A 25643-nucleotide genomic window follows, 5' to 3' on the forward strand; every position below is an offset into this window, starting at 1 on the left:
TGCATTTACATATATCTATGTGTGTATAAATATAATATATCATAATATAATAAACATAATATACAATACACACACATACACACATACACAGATGTTATTTTCCCCTCCTAGAAGGTAAGTCATTTGTTTGCACAAATTGAATCCAGTGTAGGGCATATGATAATTATAAAATACCTGTCAAATGAGAATAAAAATAGCACCTACCCCATGGAGTTGTTGTGAGGATTAAATAAGATAATATAAGTAAAGTGCTTTGCAAACCTCTAATTGCTATATAAATGCTAGCTACTGATATTATTATAACTACCTTAGTAGAGCAAGTATTATTATGCTCAATTTATAGATGAGAGAACTGAGGCTCCAAGAGGTTGGATGACTTTGCCCAAGTTCCATCAAAGCTAGAATCTGAACCCCAGCTTCTGACTACATGTTGAGAGGTGAATTGAAAACTACTGTCTTCATTGTCAAATACTGACTATAAATACTCTCCAACATCACCTCTCCTGAAAACATACTAGTTCAACAGTCATAAAATAGAAAACTATTGAGATACTTCAGGTAAAATAATTTTTTCCCACCCAAAATACTTGCATATTTTTCTCAATGATCCACTTAGCTTTAGTAACCTTTTCTAAATGTTCCTTTCAGGAATAAAGTCAAGATAGGAGAATAGTGATAGCACTAGGAATAAAATATTATATTAAGACAAAATATTTTAGAATAAAAGTCTAGGGGGGAAAACAAAGGAAATATAAAGATGGAAACGTTAATTGTACCTTAAAGAACCCTGCTTCAGGACCACACCTGTCATATACACTCCTGGATTTACCTATAGCCATGATAATACCTTGCATGTTCGGTGTCATCATGATCTGCCACAAGGGATTTAAGGTAAAAGGTTGGAATGGTTAACATTTTTAAAGTCAAGAAAATGTCTTCATGTACATGCCAGCTAAAAAGCATCCCATGGACATAGATAGAAAAGATCGTTATAGCTCTACTGCTCATGGTTCCCAAATTAATCATAGCATTTGTTTCTTCAATAGTAAATCTAACCTGATATGCACATACAGATATGTTCCATAAAATCTGCCAGTGATAAAAATACATGCACTGTTAAACATCACCCCAGCAATTAAAAATACTGCCCAAAGCACACACAGGAACTCTTAGCCAAATAGAAAGTTTAAAAGAACAAATCCATTAATTCTAACCCACCCCCGCTATGCAAGCAAGTTCCTCCCAAAACATGAAAACTCAACACTTACATGCTTATTAAATAAATTATACAACTTTCAAAGAGACAACTTAATTTCAAAATGTTACATGAAATAATTTACCAATATCAGAAAGCAGTTTGTATTACTTTTTTTGGTTTCATGTCATCTTTTTAATGACCAGATAATGTAATACAACTATATAATCTTCAGTGATGTAATAAAATGTTTACAAAACTAAAGAACCAAAAGGAGAGCATCACAAAGTTAATATATTTCTTTGGGAGCTATTAAAGAGGCTGTGTACTATTTTAAAATTAATATATATAGAGATTTGTAATTATGGTATTTTAATTGAGCCAAATATCTTAAAACTACATTACTTTCACTACGAATACCTTTTTGCTCTAATATTAAATGCAGTGCTCCTTTTAGTTATTTTTCGGGGCAGTAGTATCAAAACACTATTAAGGTTTTACTATGAGATTCCTGTGGGACAGAAAGCCAGAAAAAACCCAGGTTCAAATTCTGTCCCTGGCATATACTGTCTTGGGGACTCTTGACAAGTAACATAATTCCTCAGTGGTTTAGGCATCTCTCTAAGACTACAAATTGCGAAGAAGATATCTGGATTGGTAGAAAATGTTCCCTCACCTGGCACTTCCCTATACTGATGAATTAATTATAGGTCCAGTTCCTAGTGCTATGAGATTTAAAATTGTTTATATTTAATTTTTTCTATCATTTTTACCATTAAAAATCAGTCATTTTCAATTCCCAATTACATATTCAATGTAGGAAATTTAATAATTAAATTTAGCTTTTTTTAGGTGGATTTTGCTTGCTATAATCCCTCCTACATCCATGTTACTTGCCTCTTCTTTGTTGTTATTACTGTTTAGTAACTACCTTCTTCAAGTATACCAGAAAGCTAAGGGAAGAATTCCACAGTAGTCAGAAAAAGGGGCCAAGAATCTAGCTGGTTCACAAAAAATTCTAGGCTCCCCAAAAATTCACGAAAGGAATTAGCCAGATTTCCCTTGCTCTCCTAGAAGCACTTGGCGTATATGACAAATACTTCTTAGAAGGTACAATAAATAAAGAGTTGGCAATAACATCACTAAAGTATCTTTTTTAACTCCTAAGGAAGTGGAAGAATAAAAGTTAACTAACTACTCTTTGCTGTTCTATAGTTTTTCCAGGGCTTCCCTGGCTTTCTGCACATTTCCCTACTGCTTTCAGGCTTTCCAATCAAAAATATAAGAATAATTTAGGCATAATATCAAGATATGGAGAATTTATACCAAAGGCATTTTTTAATGCTCAAAAATGTTTATGAGATTTCAGTATTAAATGTAGCATGATATATTTATTTTATCATAATCCCCAACTCTTTCTTAAGTTTTAATAACAATTTAAAGCTTTTATTAGTATGATCAAGGAAGTTATTCAATACTATGGATCACAAAATCAAATTTAGAAGCTGGAAAAGAGTGGCAAAGCTAAAATGTTATATAGAAAGTTACAAAAAAAGTTATACAGAAAGTGTGAATATGCAGGCATGCTCAAAATACTTGTGCCAAGCAACAAAATAAAGACAGTTAAGTTTGAGGTGCAAAGGACTATAAGAACAGTACCTCATCATCATAACCCCCCTTCACTGACTCAATCATAAATGTCCCTACATGAGGTATCGCCACCTCTACAACTTGCTGGTTAGAAGGTGGTGGACTGGTGGCTTTTTCAGGGGTCTGCAGGAGAAAATAATGAGCATGAAAAATTAGAAAAATAGAAGAGAACAATCTAAAACAGCAAAACTATTTTTGGGGGGGGGTGAAAGACTGCAAAGTTCCTAGTACTACTATCTGGATTATTTTAGGCTATAAGAAAGGTAAGAAACATTAAATTTCTTCCTCTAAATTGTAAGCCTGATAACTAAAAACTTCTCAGTTTTTTTCTTTTAAATAGTTTGAATACCAAATGCTTAACATGTGCAAATTATACTCTAAAAATATTTTTCTAACACATATCTTCAGGCACCCTGAAGATTATTTTGAAAAAGTACCTAAAAATAATTGAAACTTTTATTTAAACAAATGATAGTCTTTAATGTCTTTTTTATTGTGAAATATTAACTCTGTATAGTAAAAATATTTTATCATGGGAAGAAGATAGAATAACACATCCTGTAAGCTGAAAGAAGCCTTAGGAGGCATTCTATTTCAATACCTTTATTTTCAGTTGGACCAAATAGGGCTCAGAATTGTGAGATGAATTGCTTAAGGTCACATAAATAAGTAAAAGAACCAGTATTCAAACCATTACCTCTGCCTTCATATCTAGTAGTCTTTTAACTGAACCAGATAAACCATAGTAAAAAGTGTATAAATTACAGATATTTTGAAAAATCATACAATAAATCAAAGACTATAAAAGTGCTGAAACTACTGCTTTATCAATAAGGGATATTTCTAACAGAGTTCCAAAGAGCCTATCAATTGTTTATTTACAAAAGAATACTTTCTAAAGAATTTAACCTACCTTCAAGTTTCATGACAAAGAAATGCTTTGATAAGTAAACCATCAATGAAAACCTTGTGGAATTATCTAATTTCTATTTGTTAGGTATTGAGTTTAGAAGATATTATTCTAGTATGAAATAAAGGTACTTTAAAAGAAACACAAAAACTTGAAAGAAGGGATGTTTTCTGCTTTTTCACTGGCTCTCATCTAGTAAGCCCCTGGTAAATATTAGCAACTGTTAAGTTGCCATGATCCTCCCCAGTCATGGATGTTAATATACAATATGACACTATTCTGATGTTTCACTGGATTCTAGAATGCTATGTTAATTTGTTACAAGCTTTGGAAGATCCTATACCATATTGAAAAAGTTTCAAAGACAGGTTTAGCAAAGGGATGTCTATCATTCAAGGATCAGCCTTACTAAGAGATGATTTCTTTCTTTCTTTTTATTTTGACGATAGTGATTTAGGAAGAGTTTCTATTAAAGTGAAGGGGAATTGTGATCTTTGACAGTCATGGGTGCATCCACCACAATGACACTTTCTCTTGTTCCATTAAATTAAATAATTTCAGCTCAAATATGCTGTGAACTTATATATACATATATATATATTAAATTGAAATGAAATTATGATGTATTCATCATAATTTCTATCTCTGTGGATATAACTTATGTAATTTAACAAGCATTATCTTAGGTCTTCCAATATTTCCATTAGTGAAGAATGAAAGGTACTATATTTCCATTTTAGGAAGAAAACATTTGAGGTTAAAGAGTTAAAAAATGATGTAGACACTCAGGTCAAGCCAAGTGAAAACAGATTTTATAATTCCCAAGATAGTTTGTTGTACTAATTTCCTATAAAGAGAGAACATAGGATGCTATGAAGTGTAATGGCACACTGAAGATAAATGTTATTTCATATCCATCTAGTGGAAATGTCAATATTAAAGAATATATTTAGGATAATTAAATATTATGTATACCAAAAAATTGCCTTCCTCAGGGAACTTTCTTTTCCCATAGATATTACTTTAAAGAAATAAGACACTTTTAAATGATGTTTTTTAATGTTTTTAATGACTTTTTTGTTTTGTATATGCTTAATTTGGCTCCATATGTTCAAATTATATGGAAAATAAAGCACATAATTCCTCAGATACAATTTAAACCAGTTAAAGACACTGATATTTACATACAATAGAAAAATAGGACATATTTTTGTCAATTCTTTATAATAATGTGTGCATGTACTGAAAGTAAGCTAATTGTTTATATGTGCATTGAATAATAATAAAAGTTACAGAATCTTAAAGGAATTTTAAAATTATCTGGTCCAAACCAAAGTCCAGTGAGGTTAGGAGCAAAAATAGGATGAGAGCCCAGAACCAAAAACCCAATGTTCTTTTCTCTAAACTCCCTTGGGGGGAAAAAAAAAGCTTCAACACACACACAAAACATGCATACGCACACACAGATACTTTCCCAATCTCACATAACAGCTAAAATAAAATTCTTACCAGCTGTAAAACTGTTTCAGGATTTTTATCTTCATGTTCTGATGATGCCTTGGTAATTGCTCGCATTGTTTCTTCTTTCAAATACTTGGTGAGATCACTTCTTGATGGTTGTTCTAGGTATTCAGGTTCTTCTGTTGGTGCTTAATGACAAAATAATTAATTACATAGTGAATGTGGATCCCAAAAGGAGTCAAATTAATTAGTATTTAACAATTCTTAAAAAAACATATAATAAACTTTATGTTGTCAATTCAGTTATTTCAGTCACATCAGATTTTTTGGTAACTCCATTTAGAGTTTTCTTCACAAAGTTACTGACTAGAGTGACTTGCCATTTCCTTTACCAGCTAATTTTACAGATGAGGAAATTGAGGCAAACAGGGTTATGTAGACTTGCTCTGGGTTTCATAGCTAGTGTCTGAGGTCAAATTAAAGCTCAGGAAAGATGAGTATTATTGACTCCAGGTCCAGCACTCTATCAACTGTACTAACTATTGATAATATATTTTATATTACTCTTTAAAATAATATCAATAAATATGAATAAAGGGATATGCTTCTAGTTTATATAACTCCAAGTATTATGAAAAAAATCCCTAGATGAAAGACTCCAACTAAGGAAAACAGGGAAAAAATCTAAACTTGGAAAAGATATTCACAATTAACTTTAGTAAATGAAGTAGCTTTTTTGTTCTATCTCCACACCAAAATATCATTATGGGAAAATATCAGTGCAAATTAACATATATTTAATACATTTAATAAATAGTGGATTTTTAAAAACAATATTTCCTTCCTAATCTCCAATGCATAGGAAGGTCTGCTAATCATAATAACTATAAATTTGGAAAATGTGAATACTGAAATATAGAAAAATGACAGAAAGAGGAAAGATCTTGAATGCCTCATCACTCTGTTCCTAATGAACTTTCTAAGTTACAGCTTGTGATATTTTTACATATTAATAATTTCTAAAAACTTTCCAAGTAGGATATTACTTAAGGAAGAATATACTAATTTTAATATAAATGCATTTATATAAATATATATATATATACACATCAGTTATATTAAATATGCTCCTGATTCGATAAGAAGTGTCATAAAAATGGTTTTTGACAAAAAATTGGTTAGAAAATTATTTTACTGAACATTCCACAAAAAAAGAAGTTCCAAGTGAATTGACAACCTAAATATAAAAAATCACATTCTGTAAGGATGGGGGATGGGACAAAAAGAGCCAGAAGAAGCCCATTGGTGACAGTTACTGACAGTTGGGACAAGAGGGGATTCTGAGTAATTCTCTGGAGGAGGAAGAAAAGGAAAAAGTGAGGTCTTCCAGCAGAGGTTCTTCGAGGAAGGAGGAGAGGTTCTGAGGAGGATATCCCTGCTCAGATCCAGTCCTGAGGGCTTCCTGAGGATCTTTCTTTNGAAGGAGGAAGGAGGAAGGAGGAAGGAGGAAGGAGGAAGGAGGAAGGAGGAAGGAGGAAGGAGGAAGGAGGAAGGAGGAAGGAGGAAGGAGGAAGGAGGAAGGAGGAAGGAGGAAGGAGGAAGGAGGAAGGAGGAAGGAGGAAGGAGGAAGGAGGAAGGAGGAAGGAGGAAGGAGGAAGGAGGAAGGAGGAAGGAGGAAGGAGGAAGGAGGAAGGAGGAAGGAGGAAGGAGGAAGGAGGAAGGAGGAAGGAGGAAGGAGGAAGGAGGAAGGAGGAAGGAGGAAGGAGGAAGGAGGAAGGAGGAAGGAGGAAGGAGGAAGGAGGAAGGAGGAAGGAGGAAGGAGGAAGGAGGAAGGAGGAAGGAGGAAGGAGGAAGGAGGAAGGAGGAAGGAGGAAGGAGGAAGGAAGGACTTCCGGAGGAGGACTGAGAGAGGGAGGAGGAGAACATCTCAGCTCGAACACAGTCCTGAAGGCTTCCTGAGGATCTTTGGACATTGATACCCTGATTCCCTGGTCAAAGGCATCCCATCACTTCTCACCCAGCAAGACTTCAATCATCGAGCCAGCTAAGTTTGGGACTCCATTTTGGGAGCGATCTCTTAGGCTCCTTCCCCCATTACCCAACATTGCTGAGAGACCCTTTTCCAGGTCTAACTTACAATTATAAAAAAGGATATATAGATATATATATATATATAGAAACAGAAGGAGAAGGGACAAGGGGGGAGACACTTAGGAGTGAGGACCCCAAAGGTTCCCACTCAACGGACTCCACAGAAATAGAGGGCACCCCAAAATCCCTCTGCCCTTCACCCCTTTCCCTAGCCCTTGAATTGCAAAGAATAAAAGCTATTCATTAGTCAGATAGTGTTCTAGAGTGCCTGAGAGTCGAGGGGGAGGGGAATCACAGCTTGGTCTGGCTGCCTCCAAGTTGGAGCCAGACCCCCTGCTGTGAAGTTAATTGATCTTGGGGGAGGCTTGCGTGAACCCCGCCCTCATTCAGAATCAGATTGGGGTCTCCCATACCTCCTTTTATAGGGAAGCCTTGCCCCCAAATCCTGTGGGGCAGCACGTCCATCCAAGTCACCCAGTTTTGGGGTGACACCCCCTTGAAGTCTTGGCAGTGTATATTTGGCAAGAGGGGAGAGCTAGAGAGGGTCTTCCTCATAGATTCTCTCTATCTCCCTTCTTCATAACTTTGGTAGCTGGCTCTGTTTATTCTTATAATTCCATGCATAAAATTAAAAAATGAAAAGATAAAGAAAAAAACAGCTAAGGAAACACAATCAGTAAAGTAAGTGAATCTAGCAGTACAAGTAGTAGACTATAAACCATTTTGGAAAACAATTATAAATTAAGTGATAAAAATGACTTGACTATGTAACTCAGAGATCCAGATTATAAGGCTATATTTCAAAGAGTTTAATAACAAAAAAACAAGGCCCATATAAAATATTCAGTTGCACTTTTTGTATTAGGAAAAACAAAGTAAATTAAGCAGGTACCCACCCTTCAGATAAAGAAATGGCTAAAAAAATGGCATGTTAATGTCTTAGGAGTCATTTATATGATGTGACTAATTCAAAGAGAATAAAAAGAGAGTATAAAGAGAAAAAGTTTCAATGAAGGTACAGAACTCAAAAGAAAGGATACCCCAAAGGAATGGAAGAATGGGTAAAAACTCAAAGAGAATATATAAAACACATTTAATTAATATGAATCCTGTAGGGCTCCATATCTGTAGGGAAAACATTCCAAGAGCTCCCAGCAATGCCTGAAACCTTGGATAAAACTGAACACCAGCTAACCCCCAAACATATGCTCTCTACCCATACTTGCCCCTTAGCTTGGCTCTCTCTGGCTTCCCATCACACCTCAAAAATTTTTTTAAAAAGACAAAAGAAAAGTGAAAGGGGAAGCATTACCATTTGGAGCAAGCTACTGCTGTATGTGAACTTCTGGTGCTTTTCTCAAGCTCCAGTGCTTTGGGTTGATGCAGATAGTGGAAACCACTAAATGCAAAACTTAAGATAAGAGAACCCAACTTTACTGTAATGTAAATTAAAGTAAAATAATCAATAGTATCTCAGAAAAGATAGAATCTTATGGACTCCAAAAAAAGCCTAGAATAACAAAAAATTCCAGAACAATTCAAAAGTGAAGCAAAATTCATAAAGTAGGAATGGATATAACGTTAAAAAAGAGATTTCAACACAGAATTTAAAAAACAATTAGTAGATATGAACAGATTTTTGAATATAAGACTATTGAAGGGAATAAAGTTGGTAAGAGAATGAAAATAACATAAAAGGAGCATATGAATTTTTATACAAGTCAAATTAAAGACTCAATGAAAAGAATAAATGGAAAACATTAAGATCCGAAACTATAAAAATAACAACAAAAATCCCAGAATATCACAAGGTAAAATAAAACAACTAAACTATCTAGAACTAAATAAAAACAACAAAATATCCATCAAGATAATTATAAGATCTAGGTGGCACAGTGAGTAGAAAGCCAGGCCTAGGTACTAGAGGTCTTGGGTTCAAATGTGGCCTCAGGCACTTCCCTAGCTGTGTGGCCCTGAGCAAGTTGCTGAATCCCCATTGCCTAGCCCTTACTGCTCTTATGCCCTGGAAATAATGTACAGTATTAATTCTAAATGGAAGGGAAGGGTTTTTTTTTAAAGAATTAAAAGATAGCCAAAAAATATAAACAAAAATGAAGTGCTTCAATATCCAAGCAAAGTTGAACAATTTAATGTCAGTTCTTCTAACTGACAATGTGAAATATTATAGGAAAACCCAGGTCTTCCACTTAAATCCTGACAAATAACTGGTAAAGACCTCAGAAAGACCAATGAGAAAGAAAACCATAGAGAAACAAGAGTAAACTCTCCCAGTGAATGTAGAACTGCACAAAAATATGACCAGAAGTTGCCAGAAGTGGCAGAAGAACAATAACAAGAAAAGTCAGTATTTGTTGCTGCAAATATAAATGAAGTCAGTCAGCATTCTAAAGAGGAAGCTAATAAGCCATAAACTAGCATCCAGTAATCAGAGGCCTGGAGCCAATTACTATTAGAACAGATTCAGAGGAAAGAATCAGTTCTACAGGTTGTTGTGGTAGTAAACAGGCCTATTATTCATCAATACATAGGGTGCCACAACAGAAAACAAAATCAACCCATTGCTTAGGTTCTATAACTGGTAGAACTGTGCAGGAGATCTGAAATCGGCATGATCTCCAGAACAAGTAACTTAGAATAATAATTCAAGAGGAAGAAGAGTCTGAGAACACAACTTCCAATGAAAATTCAGAAGACTAGTTCAAAAGTCAAGGTCTGAGGAAGAAAGTAGGGTCTAAATACTGGCTTACTATGTTCACAATACGTAAAGGATGGAACCAAATAAAGCCAACACAAGCCATCAAAGTGTGCAAGAGGGAACTAAAGAAAAGATATCCTAAATCAACATGAGTAAACATGAGAAAACACTGATTACAATAAAGAAATACTATGGCTTAGCCAAAGAAATTAACCAAGAAAAAAAGAGAAGCATAAAAAAACCCAAAAGCAGAGTTTTACAGGGTAAAAAAATTGGCAACGAATCACAAGCATGCTGGAAGAAATGAAGCAAGATAAAATTTTGAAGAGAAAAGTCAATGAAGAATACAAATCTAGGAGCAGAAGGCAGAAAAATTATCTAAAAGTAGTGGTCTCTACAAAAAATGCAATGGCGCTTTTAAGAGAACTCAGTATGTCACAGTGGTTCCCAAACTTTTTTGGTCTACCACCCCCTTTCCAGAAAAAACATTACTTAGCCCCCTGGAAATTAATTTTTTAAAAATTATAATAGCAAAATTAATAGGAAAGATAAATGCACCTGTGGCAAGCACTGGCCCCCCCCCCCGATTGCTGCAGCACCCACCAGGGGGCGGTAGAGCCCATTTTGGGAATCACTGGTATATCAAGAGGAAGAAAAAAAGGAGGATAAAGATTAAAAAAACATATTAACAAAAATGTGTTAAGCAGGGCTAATTAAAAAATCAGCAGACTCTTTAGTAACCATAACCAAACAAAAACTAGATACTATATTTTTTAGACATCATAATAAAAAAAATCCAGTATTTATACAAACCAAAGGGATAAATAAAAATAAAGAATACAATGATTCTATCTTGGAAAAAAAAAGTCATCCAGAAAAATGGTTCAATTAACAAGAAAATACAAAGTTCACAAAAGAATATGCTAAAACTATTATAAAAAGGAGAAAATCTAGCAATAAGATTTTGTAAAAGACAAAAATTAAAGATTTACAATAAAGAATAAGATCTGCAAAAGTCAGTATAATTGAAAAATAGCCTCATCAAAAAAAAAAAATCTAAGTACTCTTCTTTCTTTATCCATTCTTCTCTTTCAGTAATTTTTTGATTATTTCAAATGGTTTGTTTTTCCAAAGAATTTTGTTATTGTTAATAAAATTCTAAAATAGTTTTTGTAAATGTGATAAAACATTAAAAGTATAAATAGATAAAATAAACTTTTTCTTTTCCTCTCTGTAAATCCTATTTAGTAATAATGAATAATTTCTTGAATATCTGATAGGATTCAATTTAGAATCAATATTCATTAATGATATTGGCCAACAGTTCTCCTTTTGTGTTTTATTTTTCTCTAGTTCAGGTACTGTAACAATATTTGTTTCCTGAAAGGATTCTGGTAGGGTATTTTTATTCTTAATTTTGGAGATTTGGGTGGTTTAAATACCATGCAAATTGAGTACTGTATGGGTACTACTATTCTTTAAAAGTTTAAATTTTCCGATGAATCCATTAGGAATAGAACTTTTAAAATTTGGTAGTTCCTTTACAGATAGTTCTATTCCTTTTCTGAGGATAGGCTACTTCAAATTTCTGTCCAATGTTCTGATAGCATAGGTATTTGATATTTTTGAAGACATTCTCCTATTTCTTTTATGTTCTCATTTTGTTTGCATATAATTATGCATAATAGGTATCATTGTGCTTAACAGATTCTGATTATTTTTGGTAATTTTTCTTGTTTTGTTGTGATTTCATATTGCTCATTTGCTGATTTGTTGATTTGATTTTCTGCTCTCTTTTTTTGAATCATTGGTTTTTTAAAAGTTTTATTAATATTTTCAAACAACTAGCATTTAATTTTATTTATCATTTCCATAATATTTAGGGGGGGTAGAAAGAAAGGGCTCCAGAATATTCATTTTTCTTTGAGTTTATATCAGTTCTATTTTTCTTATTTTATGCTTGTTGGTTTCTAATTTTTTTTTAAATATATGTTAAGTTAATTATATTCTTTTTTTTTCAATTTTATTAATATGTTTGCAGGGATATGATTTTTTTCTCCATGAGACATGCTTTAAGCTGTATCCCAGAAATTTTGGGATGTTTTACCAATATACTGTTTTTACTCATTAATTTCTAAGAGTTGTTCTTTAACCCACTCATTATTTAGTATCTCATATCTCTATTGGGACCTGTGTTTTTTCATTGTGACCTCTAAGAGTCAATTACTATTTTTACTATGTTATGGTACATAAAGAATTCACTATTATAGATTTTTTGAGTTTGTTTACAATGTATTTATGTTTTAATGTCTAATCCAATTTTTGCAAAAGTTCCATGTAGTGCTGAGAAATATAGTTTATTTTCTGGTCCCACTGAGAACATTTTAAACTCTGATTTCTCCAGGAATTTGTCCAGTTCTATATTTTGTTTATCTTTATGTTAAATTTATTCAAAACTAAGAAAAGGACATTGAAGTCTCCTGTCACTATTGTGCTACTGTCTATGTATTTCTATAGCTTAAGTAATATTTTCTTTATTCATTTAGATGTTAAGGCATCTGAAGCATTTAATTCAGCATTGAGTGGTTTCTTGTCTGTTTTAAGTAAAATGTAGTTTTCTTATTTATCCTTTTTAAAGTTTTCAATGTTTATTTTTGCTTAATTTTTTGGATTCAGTTGATGAAAAGTAAATTTGTTTTTCTAGTTCATTTTTATTCTGTTTATGTCTTTGTTCTTTAAATGTATTTCTTATAAGGTATATATTGTGAGTTTTAAAAATAATCCAATCCATCATTCTGTTTCTTTAATAACACTTACCTTCAGTCTTAGAATCAATACTTAGAATCAAATTGGTTCCAAGGTATAAGAGTGGTAAGGGTTATTAGGCAATGGAGATTAATTGCCTTGCTCAGGGTCACGTGGCTAGGAAGTGTCTGAGGTCAAGTTTGAACCAAGGACCTCCTGTCTCTACGCCTGGCTTTCGATCCACTGAGCCACCCAGCTGCCCCCTAATCTATCATTCTTTTACCTTTTATTAGGCTGTTTAATTCATTCACATTTAAAGTTATTGGAATTATTCTATTTTCCTCCATTTGTTTTTAAAATTTTTTCTCAAATTAAGATTTTGTTTTTCTACTGTCAAAACAAATATTATAATCTCTAGTTTATAATCTTTTTTTTTTTTTTTTTTTTTTTTTTTTTTTTTTTTTTTTTAGGGCTACTCTATTCCCATTGGCTCTTTTCCTCTCATCATATTGTGCCACAAGTTATGTTTACCAAATTTGGAAATTTTATTTATTAGGTTCCAATTTTCTGGTTGCTTTTTATCTTGTTCATTTAATTCTTCCCCTCTTTTAATTCTCTCAGTTTAAATACTCAAATAAAACTTGTTCCTCTCCTTCCCTTCAATTTATTTAATTAGTTTAAAATTTTTTAAAATTATTTTTAGAAAAATGTCTTTCCTTCATTCTCTTCATTATGTTTCTCTTCTTTTCTGACTATTCTAGACTTTTATTTCTGATTTGTATATCTTGTTTTTAGTTAGTCATTCTTTATTTTCTGTATTCTTTGAGGGGAACAGAGTGCTGAATAATTGCTCATTATGGTTTAGGGAATATTGTCTTTCTCTGTTGTTAATTCAACAAATTTTTATCTTGTTGTTTAATCCTTGATTCTAGAGACCAATGAAATTGCTTAAACCTGGCCACATAATTCTTATTTTAGATATAGCTTTGAGAGGCTTTAAGATTCAAAAAAATAATGTCTATCTTGTTGGTCTTACAATTAGACTGACTACCTCAGTAATAAATCACTAAGTGTTGATCATATTCCTTCTCCCTCTTCTCCACCTTCTTCTTTGTAAAGTATGAGAAAGAATAAAAGGAGGAAAAATTATAAAAGGTTATGATAGGAAAAAAGTACAAAATAAGAACAGTAAAAGTAAAAAACAATCAACATTCCATAAAATGGAGAAGGGTAACAGAATGGATTAGACAATATAATTCAATAGTGTTATTTTCCAAAAAATTACTTTAAACACAGATCCACACAGAGAAAAGAGGTCTCAAGCAGAATTTATTTAGGCCTCAGGTAAACTCACAAGTAGTACTAGGGAAACAATGTTATGCATATTGTTATTATTGCTAATAATACCAATACTTCATATATATTCAGCAAATGAAATAATATCTAAATATAGCATTCTTAATTAATTTTGTATCAATGCCTAATATTTTTTAAACTCATAAATGAAGCAAATGCCAAATTTCAATAAGAGATTATAAAAAAATAAAGATGTAGGGTTTTTTTGGATCCTATGAGATCTACGGATCCTTGGGGATTTATGGATTCCAGTTAAAGAACTTTTGAGTTATGAACTTAAAAGGACAAGTTAAATGAATTAGAGGAAGAAATAAACAGTAAAATTATAGCAGCTATTTTTTTATTTATCTGATATATAGTTTATCTGCACATGTTTCTCAACATTAGATTGTGGGCTCCTCAAGGTAAGGGACTATCTTTTACCTTTTTTCTTTTTTTAATTCAATAAATTCGGCTCAACAAACATTAAATATTTACTATGTGATTGCATATAGTAAAGTACTTAGTAGGTATTTACTGACTGACTGATTAATTGGAGTCCTCAACATGCTCTTAAATGTTAAAACATGCGAGGGGAGTTAAATATCTTAATAGAATTTTAGAAAAAATTAGCATGATAGATGTCTGATGATGACTAAGTGGAACAGAAAGAAGTACATTTATTTTGGTATGTGTGACACAAAAATGGATCATATGCTAAGGTACAGAAACTTTGTAAACAAATTAAGAAAATCAGTTAACAAGGAATTAAAAAGAAATGGTAAAAGAAGATAACTAAATGTATTATCATACAAGAACTGTTACCGAGGATATTATCAAATATACATCAAGGATATACATAATAAAAGTTGTGTCCAAGTTATATTAATGAGTGTATGAGTTTGAGTGATATTTTTGTACACCTGGGAACAAAGATCTTATTTAGAGATAAATGATTACAATGATGATGATAAAATTCTTTAAAGTTTACAAAGAGCTTTATACATTTAAAACTTCTAAAGTGATCCTTTATTGAGAATTATAGAGAAAAATAATCAGAGGAGAGACAAGAAATAGAGTTGAGGAAGTTGTATAAATGGAGATTTTGAACCTTTGGGCTTCATCCCCCAGAAGTCCCTTAGTATTTACCAAAATTTCCTTTAATCTCTCCTGCTCCTCCACGTTTGCATGGTCATGTTACTCCTTCTTCTCTTCTTCACAAGCATGGCTCATTAGTTTAGCACCTTTTTTCACTCTAGTTTTTATGTTAGTTTTATTGTAAATAAAACTTTATAAAATATAATACTTAGCTTTTGCATATTAATTTTAATCTCTACAAAGAGTTGACTATCAAAACCTGCTAGATGAGATCAGATGATCTGAAAATCAGATTAGGCATGATGTTTGGTAAAGTAGAAACTAAAGCAGAGTCACTGATGGAAAATGAAGAAGAGTTACCTGGAAAATTCTGATAAAGGACAACTTTAGGAAAAGTTGAGGAAAATATTCCTTATCTGAGTAATTTTTTAGATTCTTTTGGTCTTTTTCTTCACGGAAAAAGATACATTTCAGTGGAAAATGATGAAAGTGTGTACTGGCTTACTCCTTTAGTCATTTCCCATTTTAATACATCAACTGCTTGGTTAAAAATAGGTCAAACTGAAGCATCTTTGAGTTTTAGGCATAGCTTCTTTTTGTCTCAAATAGTTTTCTAATTTAGTGTTGATATCTGTGATTTCTTTTAAAAGTTTATCATTTATTTAGAAAAGATTCCCATGTTGGTTAAAGAATCATTCCTTTTTGAAATTTTATTTTGTACTGTGAGTGCTAAGTGACAAAGAAAAGAGACTGCTGAATTTGAAGTCAGGAAGATCTGAATTCAAATGTCACCTTAGACTCTTATTAGCTTTGGGACCTGTGGCAAATTATTTAACCTTTCTTAGCATCTCCTTCTTTGATGGGGATAATGAGAGCGCTAACTTCAAAAGGCTGTTTTAAAGATCAAATGAGCTAATTAAGAGCACAGAAACTGTTCTGTCTGCCTGCTGTTATCCAGTATGAAGTTTTTGTCTAGCTTACAAAACTTTGCCTTTTCACTTCCTGATTCTGAGTCTTAACTTTTGGGATACATTTTCATTTGCCTGTTCTATGTCTATGAACTGAAGTTACTGAGTACATAATGTGTGTTTGTTTGTGTGTGTGTGTGTGTGTGTGTGTGTGTGTGTATGTATATATATAGACATAGTTTGTAGTTTTATTGAATTCTGTCTCTAAATCTTTTCCAAAATAGATACACCTGACTCAAAATAATCACACTTCAAATCTTGCTTAAGAGTAAAATTTTTAGTTTAGTGCAGTGATGGGCAAACTTTTTAAAGAGGGGGCGCCAAAGGAAAGGAAAAGGACATCCTCATCTGTCAGTCTGTTTCTAAGGCAACTCTTTTGAAGTTTTATTGTATTGTATCCTACTCATTGTATTCATCAGATTAGGAATAATGTTGTGTGGCCAGTTAGAACATTTCAGGGGGCCACATCTGGCCTGTGGGCCATAGTTTGCTGATCATTGGTCTAGTGGAATTAGAAAATAGAACTCTGCCATTAATAAGCCTTGAAGTCATTGATGAAATTCAATGTTCTAGTACACATACAGTCAATGGAATATGTGTATAAAACCCATTATTACTACATACTGTGTATCTATAATACATATGTATTACACATGTATAAGTGTATGAATATCCACTGTGCATATATTTATGTATAGAGAACTTACTTATACATCTATGTATTTAATATATTTTTTATTTTATGTTAAACATTTGAAATATAACTATTGGAAAAAATGGCTAACCTGTCATTAAAGAAGGTGCTGGCTCCCTCATTTTCTGGGAGGCTACAATCTTTTCCTGTTGTGCTTTCTGGGCAAGTTGTAGATCCCACTCCTCTAGCTCTTTTTCAAATCTCTGATTGTCTTCTTTGACAAAGTCCCTTAAATCAGTAGGTAGTGTTTCCATTCCAACAAGTTTCTGTCCAGTTTCCTTATGAAAGTCTTCTGCAAATCATATATTTCAAAGACTATTATGTGATCAAGAATGAAGAAATGCAGTTCTCAAAACAGAATATATTCTTAATTCAACAAATATTTTGAGCTTTTATTGTGTGCTGTTCATATTATGTAGGAAATAAATCTAGTCTTGTTGACAAATTTATGCTACCTAAAAACAACAAGTTAAACAGAAAAATATACATCAAAGAACACTTGGAAAGCAATTTTATATACTGCTCTTCAATAAATCTAGAGTATTGTGCTTTTTCCACAGTTAATATGCAAAAATGAGAATTAAGGTTTGGAATTTTGAATTTTTGGCATACCACAACTGATGCAATTATAAGAAAATACCTTTTTTATGCCTATTCACAAATTGGTATTGTTTTTTAGGGAAAACTGAAGGAAATTACTTCTGGATTTATAAGTAGTAAAGATGGAAGTCTCCCATAATTGTACAATATTTTGTTGCGCATTCTTTAATGCCCAACACAGAATGGAGTTGACTCTGGTTGTTCAAAGAATAGTCCAGTAGAATGAAAGTTCTATAGCAAGTCCTCACAAAATTGGAAACTTTTCAGATATATACCTGGTGATGGATCACCTATATTTGGCTCAAGGATCTGCCTAAATTGTTTCAAAAGGGTCACCACCAGGTTGGCAATATGGTAATGGATTTTTTTGGCTACAGTAAATTATAGAAGGACTGTGATCTGAGTTAGAGGGACTTAAAAAATCAGGAATCTCACAGAAGTTAAGGGTTTAAAAAATTAAAAAAAAAAACAAAACAAACAAAAAAAAAATCAGGAATCTTTGTCACATTCCAGGATAAAACTTTAACTTAAATCATAAGTGATCTCAAGCAGTTACATTTAGTATACTATTCTATAAACTTTTAACAAAAAACAAAGTATATATACAAAGTATATAACTCTAATGTTTACCAAAACATTTTACAAGGATTGTTTTGTTTGAAATAGTCATTTATATTTCTCTTATGAGTCAAAAAGGAAAAAAAAATTAAACAAAACACCTTTTCTATCATGAGGAAATCACCCAGATAGAATAAAGGGAAAAGTGTTAAGACTAAAATTCTTACAATACACTAAAAATAAATGAGATGTTAGGGTAGAATGGGTTACTATTCTCCACTTTCTCCTTCCCAGCCCCTATTCATAGTATTCTTTAGCCACCTAATTAAAAAAAATGTGTGAAATTTAGCAATGATGACAGGATTAATTGTTCACACATAAGCCCTCAATAAATCATAAAAGAGCTACTATATAATAACACATGATTTACCAAGGAAAAGAGCACAAACATGGTCAACACTAAATTCTAGTTCTAATTATGTTATATTTTCCAAGGCTACTTGACCTCTCAACCTCCAATTTCTTCACCTATAAAACAGAATAATACTTTGGCACTGATTTAGCATATAATTTAGATAATGATTTAGCAATTATTAACAGATTAACTGACCCAGTATCAAATAGATCCATAAAGCATTTGATTTTTTCTCAGAATAGTAAATTAGCTTAAGTAAACATATTTTATTTCATATTCTTGCATCCTTACCTTTTATTAAGAAATGTTCCTTATCATTAATATACATTAAACAATATGCACTGGCATTTCTGTAGCCACCAAAAGAGTCCCGTTCTAGCTCTTCCCATGTTGATTTTGTCACAGAAATGTCATTATACTTCATCCATCTTTCTTGGTGATGATCAAAAATGTATGCCCAGTAGTGCCCTGCATTAGCTTGGCCTTCATGAACTAACACAGCATGTAAGCGATAAGGAACCTAAACATGTGGAGAAATGTTAACTTGTAATTTTTCTAGTTAATGTCAAATAATAAATTAGTTAATATTAAAATTAACTCATATGTTCTTATTTCCAAAATATATATGAATTTATATTTGGGTGAACAAAATGGAAGACTTTCCTACAGCTAAAGGACACTAGATGAAATAACATGAATAACATATAGTTGTACATAAATAACAAATAGTTGACTAATCTATTTAAGGCAAGGATACTTGTCTTAACAAAAAAAGTATATATTCTATTTTGAAGATGATGTTTGGGTATGTACTGACATATTTATACTACTATTTGCTAATAACAAATTTCTCAATAACGTATATGAACACATCATAATTAGAAGGTAATGAATATGAAACGGTTTAGAGTCCTTGACTAATATCTAATTATCTAAACTTTCTGGTTACCATCACCCAGTGATTTGTATAAAATAAATATTCAAAAACTTTGTTGACTTTACCTCCAACAACAAAAGAAATGACATTTCCTCCCTCAAGAATATAAATAAAAACCCTAATGACTCAATGAAAAATAATATTTGATAAATTTTACAAAACCAACAAAAGTATTGGAGATATGGTTTATGGAAAAGATAGTTTATGGAAAATGGTTTAACTAAAAAGCTAAAAAAATGAAATTGTTAAAATATAAAACTTAAAATAATGAATACAAACCAAAATATGTGAGAAAATTAGACTGTTTTAAGATATAAGTCAGACTGAATATAATTTTAATGTACCTCCCAATTTAGAATTTCACTTACTTGTATCATAGACTTGTCAGAATACATTAGTTCAATTGTACGATGAATTCTAGATATGCTTTCCTGCAAATCTAAGGTAATAAAGAAATATTTTAATAGCAATCACTTTGTAATTAGTATAACATACTTCTACTGAAGCTAAATGGAAAAAGATAAGATTTTATTTCTTCTATAACATTATGAGAGAAATCTATCCCTAAAATCAACATTACCTTTAACATTGCTAATTCAAAATATACTTCATGAAACCCAACACTATTACTGCAGAGAATTTTATTGTTTTAAATATATTTCAAATAGATAGGCCATTTTCTGAAGCCCTTTATGAACTAGACAGATGGGGTGAGAATTATTTGGAATGGTATTTTTTGTGATGGAATTCCAAGTATATGTTCAACATTTAAAATATCAAGCTTAAAAAAAAACCAAAAGTAGCCCTTCCAGAAATAAAAGTGTGCTGGAGGCCAAAACCCTGATGTCCTAGCACTGTAAAGTTCTGAAATGCCAGAATAGTCAAACCTCACAGTACCAATGCTACAAAGATAAAGACACTGAGTCAAGTAGGAGAACTAAGGAAGAGAGACAGAGGGGGAGAGGACACTAGGACAGGTCACTGTGTATGTGTTGGCAATAGCTGATAGGACATGTGGGGGGAGGGTGATTATGCATCATTCTGCTAAGCCTGAAGCTAAGAGCACAGTATCCACATGAATTACTTGAGGAAGGTATCTAGGATTGTTAACAGTAAATTGCCCAGTGTAAAAGAGGCTGAGATGCTATGAGATTGAGCTCCCAAGGCAACCACAAGGAGAGGAAATCAGAAAGTGTACAATAGGGGAAAATAAGAGGGAAAAAGATAACTGAAATTACAGGAAGAAAAATGTATTATCTGACCCTAACCAGTTTTCTCATCTACATTTACCTCAGTGTCACAGACAATGTTCATAAGCACAACAAAAACCCAAGATACTCTACAAATTTCATTTCTAATTAGTAATGTTAGTTTCATATTATCAGTGATCAAAGATTTATAAATTATATTAGTTTATATTTTATAATTTATAATATTTATTATTTTATTTATATGTAAAATATAATTTTAAATTATATTAAATTAAATCTAATTTAATTAAAATCAAAGATAATTAATTGAATTAATGTGTATTTGTAAATATTTTCATATTTTATAAATTTTATTTATAATTATTTATAAAATTTATGATCTCATAATTATAATTTATAATTAACACTTATAAATTATATTAAACTGATAGGAAGTATAATTTGACATACAACAAATATTATTTGAATATATTCTCTAAGAGTATATCAACATGGGGCAGCTGGGTAGCTCAGTGGATTGAGAGCCAGACCTAGAGACAGGAGGTCCTAGGTTCAAATCTGTTCTCAGACACTTCCCAGCTGTGTGATCCTGGGCAAGTCACTTGACCCCCATTTGCCTAGCCCTTACCACTCTTCTGCCTTGGAGCCAATACACAGTACTGACTCCAAGAAGGAAGGTAAGGGCTTAAAAAAAAAAAAAAAAAGAGCATGTCAACATGAAAAGAAAATTCTATTTAAAACATTTAAACTAAATGTACAAGTGAATAAATAAAATATCCATTAAGATTAAGAAGAGTTCAATCAAGATCTATTAAGACAATTTCAAATTATAAGAGAGTAAAAAGTTAAAGATTCATTTATATTAGACAAGGCTAAATTAAAAAGTAGACCAAAAGCCAGTAACTTAGGGCCCAAGAATATAAAAATCATTCTTAGTTTATAGACAAAAATAGGCAGTGAATCATTAGGGCTATAGCTTGTCAACTTTTGAACTAGGATACTCTAAAATCACAAGATAATTTCTATATGTTCTTAGAAATGGAATTTACAGAGAAACCAATTTCCCTGAACACAAGAAATCTTGAGGTCAAAACTATTAAACTACATTAACTATCTTACCTCTAGTGTCATTTTCTACTTCAGTCCTCCAGCGATGTAAACAGCCTTCTAGTACAGAGAGTTCTTCTTCTGTTATGTGTCTTGGTGCTGGATGCATGGGCAAATCTGGAGGTATTCGTGACTGTGTAAATGGCTTATATATGAATGATCTTGGTGTTGGTGATGTGCTTGGTAGTTCTGAAGGAGTTCCCTGCTGTTGCTCTGCTGGGCTGCATTTTTAAATGATAGAATAAGACAACACAGCTTGTCATATAGTCACAAATCTTCAATATTTACATAAACAAATATTTAAAAGAACTATAATAATACTATTTGATGCATGTTGTCAGGATATAACTTTTTAAAAACAATAAAAGAATTAGATACTTAAATTTGATTTCTGTATTCTAATGAACTAATAAAAAAGGCCAAGAGCAAACCCTCCAGCTTGCATTGTTCAATAGGGTCAAAACAATAGTTACATTGCTATTATTCACTTAAAAATTTTTCCCACCAAGTCCAAACAGTTAAAACTTGTCAGTTCTAAATCCATTAACTCCAGGTCTTTTCTCTGCCTCTCTCCACACACGCACACACACTCTCTCAAATTCTCACATTTCTTCTTGCTTAAACCTATAGCCCTTTCTCGCACATCTGATTCCTAAAATCATTCTTCCCAATCTTCCTAATCATGTCACTCTTTTGCTTAAAAAAAATTTACCATTAACTTGGCATTTAAGGCCCTTTACAATCTGGCTCTAATCTACCTTTCTAGCCCTATTTCTCAAGTGAGAAAAATGTACACTATTTAGCCTTTGTGGTACAATTGAGACAAATTGGACCACTACATATTCCTTAAATTTGACATGACATCTTTAACCTTCATGTATTTAGAGTTGTTATCTTTTTTAAGTATGGAATACAATTGCTTCTGATTTCTGCCTTTCAGAATACATCCTTTCCTTTAAGTTCTAATTCAGTCATCTCCTCCAGCAAGCCTCTTTGTGTTCCTTCTACCCCCTACAAAAGCATTCATTCTCCTTAAATTTCCCCTAATTTCTCAATTATCCCATTATATACTAATATACCATTATCAGTGTAAATAGTGTATATCCTACCCTTAACCAGAATATTAACATTTTAAAATCATTGAATTCCTAGTACTTTGCAATAGAGTAATTAAGCACATAATAAAAATTTAAGTGAACTGAAGTTAATTGAATATATCAATTACCTTGAAAACAAAAATAGATAAGCCTCCTTACATATACATGGTTATGATGTTTGGATAGTGCTTATCAGCTTGTATTACTATGATGGTATAAACTATCAGTATTATTTGGTATCATTATTTTAAAAGTACAAGGCTGTAAGGGTAAAATGTTTATAATGAAAGGTATGTTTTACTTCATGCTTTTAAATACATCAAAATTCCTAAAACTATACAAACAACAGAACCTACTTTAATAAGCTATGAATTAATATATAGAAAACATGCATTTTCTCAACTTTTTCAGCTTAAAAATTAAACATTTTATAAAAACATTCATTTTAATCTAGTATAGCAAATGAGTAAAGAAAAGTTTTGTTACATTTTGTTTAAATGAATCTTTCTCCATATTAAATGTCACACTGTAATAAATGTTTCCCCTCACATTTAAAAAATGTTTTTACCTTGGTAATGTCTGTGATGGTATGGAACCACTAGGTGGGGAACTAGCATCAATATCATCAACAGGAGAAGTGCAAACAGGTTTACTTGAGGCAAACTCCAGGGCATACTGTAGAACATCTACCAAGGGGAATCGTTTAGGGCCAGAACCATAGCTTAAATATCTGTTAACCATAAAATGTACGAATGCATTTACTAATATATTCAAGAAGCTCCATTTTCAGCAATTGTTAGAGTTTTCAAACACCTGTTATATAATGATAAAATGAAATTACTTTATGCCACCATTTTTCTTATGAAATCAAATGAATCTGTTTACATATAGAAAAAGGCTAGTGGAGCAAATAATAAAATAAAAAAAATTTTAAATCATCAAAGTTGATTCACTAATACTTCTTCTGTATGCATGCATGTGTATTCATATATGTATGTGCATTCATATTGTTTTCATTCAAAGACTTCACTTCTTTTCTCACTGTCATACCCCAGATTAATGAATATAATTATTGTAGGCTCTTTCATGGACTGGCCATACTTTTATTTTTAGACTCATCACCTGTCACACAATAAATGTAATTGCTGAATTGGCTCTCATCCACTTCTAATTGGTTTATAATAGAATTACAACCCTGCCTAGCCACAGAAATTTAAAAAAATGATTAATTTTTAAAAGTGGATTAATTATTTTTATATTCAAGTTTTTGAAGTTTTGATTTTCAATTTACAAGGAAACAGAATAAAAGGTGGGAAAATGGATTAAGATTAATTGGATTTTATGGCAAATGAAATAGTTATGGTTAATCATTATCTAAGTAGCAATGTCAAGGCATATCAATACTATAGCAATAATAATAACTATTATTATTATCTTAACAAGTACTATATGCTATGTTATGCCTCATTATTTCCACTAAATGTTTACATGTCTTTAAAACAAAATAATTGTAAAATAACTGTAGAAGCCAGTCCTGACATTTTGACAGGAATAATCTAAAGCAGCAATTTTCAAAGTGGTTCACGTTGACCATTGTGGACCTGAGACTCTTTCAGAAAGTCTGTGAGGTCGAAACAAACTCAAACACATACACCCTCCTCCTCCTCATTAAATACATTAAAAATAAAAGCTTTTCTGCTGGGGGTGGAGGGATCTTTAATTATTTTTAAGAATGTAAAATGACTCAGGGATGAAAAAGCTTAAAAACTAAATATGTATCGAAACTAATCATAAACCTACATCAGCCCAGAAAGAGTGGCTCTTATCACAATTATTATGTGCTAAAAGAGAAATTAAAACCCATCTTTATGATTATACTTTTTATATTAATTGTGAAGAATATCATAAAAAAATAAACTGTACTCTGTATTTTTTACTTGATAAAGAATACCTTTCTAATCTTTGTTGTAATACTGTAAGATACTCTTTTAGTCTCTTGATCTCATCTCGTTTAATTCTTGTTATTTCTCTGTTTTTGTGCATATATCTGTAAATAAAATAAAAAACTGGTATTTAGAATTTCTATGAACTTAGCACCATAAGTAGATATCACTTGCAATGAATACTAAGCTCAATTCTAAGTAATTTAAATGCAATTATTTAAACTCATGCATTATTATGGGAAAAAACCCCTCTCCTTAATTATATATTGTTAAGATACAATAAACCATCTTATTTGACTATATAAAACTCAATCTTTATAATTTTTGAGATTGTTTAAATAAAATATCAATATCTATACCATTCTTTCACAAATTAATTTTCTCTCTGCATTGACCATTTCGGTCAAATTTTACAAAAGATATATGCTAGCATTAAAGGTATTTGTCATTTAATGCCATTTTTTAATGTCTACTATCACATGCTCTCAAAGTTTATTTAAAAAATTAAATCATAATATCATCTAGAAACAACAGTGATGCAATTCATTAATTGCAAATTGTGTGCACATACAACACACACATATATGAATATACATGTATGTTAATTTTTTGCTACTATATTAATTAAGCCATACCTGTCCAGATATAAAACTTGAGGAAATTCTAACTTGTTGTGAATTTTCTCTGGTCTTCCCAAAGCCTGATTAAATTCAAATCTTGATAGTTCAAATGTTAGTACAGGTGGAAGTTCTGTAAACCAATGCTAAATAAGAAAAGATATTTTAAAATTTTACAATTCTTCTCCTAATTTTAATAGGCTAAAACATTAATATCTTAGTAACTAATTTAATTGTACATCAAATTCCAAAAAATTATCAAATCTTTGGTAATGGCCTTTATTTTTTAAAAGGA

At 31.7% G+C, this 25643-nt stretch overlaps 1 protein-coding gene across 1 annotated transcript in view; it reads right to left on the reverse strand.

The window, feature by feature from the left end:
* Window positions 1-25643, reverse strand: part of USP25 (ubiquitin specific peptidase 25) — a 206661-nt gene that overhangs the window by 50319 nt on the left and 130699 nt on the right. Inside the window, exons 11-20 of the mRNA XM_044670322.1 lie at window positions 25367-25494; window positions 24740-24835; window positions 23357-23518; window positions 21704-21912; window positions 19742-19812; window positions 18728-18956; window positions 16955-17155; window positions 5265-5404; window positions 2855-2968; window positions 777-872 (exon numbers count right to left, since the gene is read on the reverse strand). Coding sequence (XP_044526257.1) covers window positions 777-872; window positions 2855-2968; window positions 5265-5404; window positions 16955-17155; window positions 18728-18956; window positions 19742-19812; window positions 21704-21912; window positions 23357-23518; window positions 24740-24835; window positions 25367-25494 — 1446 coding nt within the window. The remainder of the gene's footprint in view (window positions 1-776; window positions 873-2854; window positions 2969-5264; window positions 5405-16954; window positions 17156-18727; window positions 18957-19741; window positions 19813-21703; window positions 21913-23356; window positions 23519-24739; window positions 24836-25366; window positions 25495-25643) is intronic.

Source organism: Gracilinanus agilis, chromosome 3, assembly GCF_016433145.1.
Source record: "Gracilinanus agilis isolate LMUSP501 chromosome 3, AgileGrace, whole genome shotgun sequence".
Taxonomy (NCBI): domain Eukaryota; kingdom Metazoa; phylum Chordata; class Mammalia; order Didelphimorphia; family Didelphidae; genus Gracilinanus; species Gracilinanus agilis.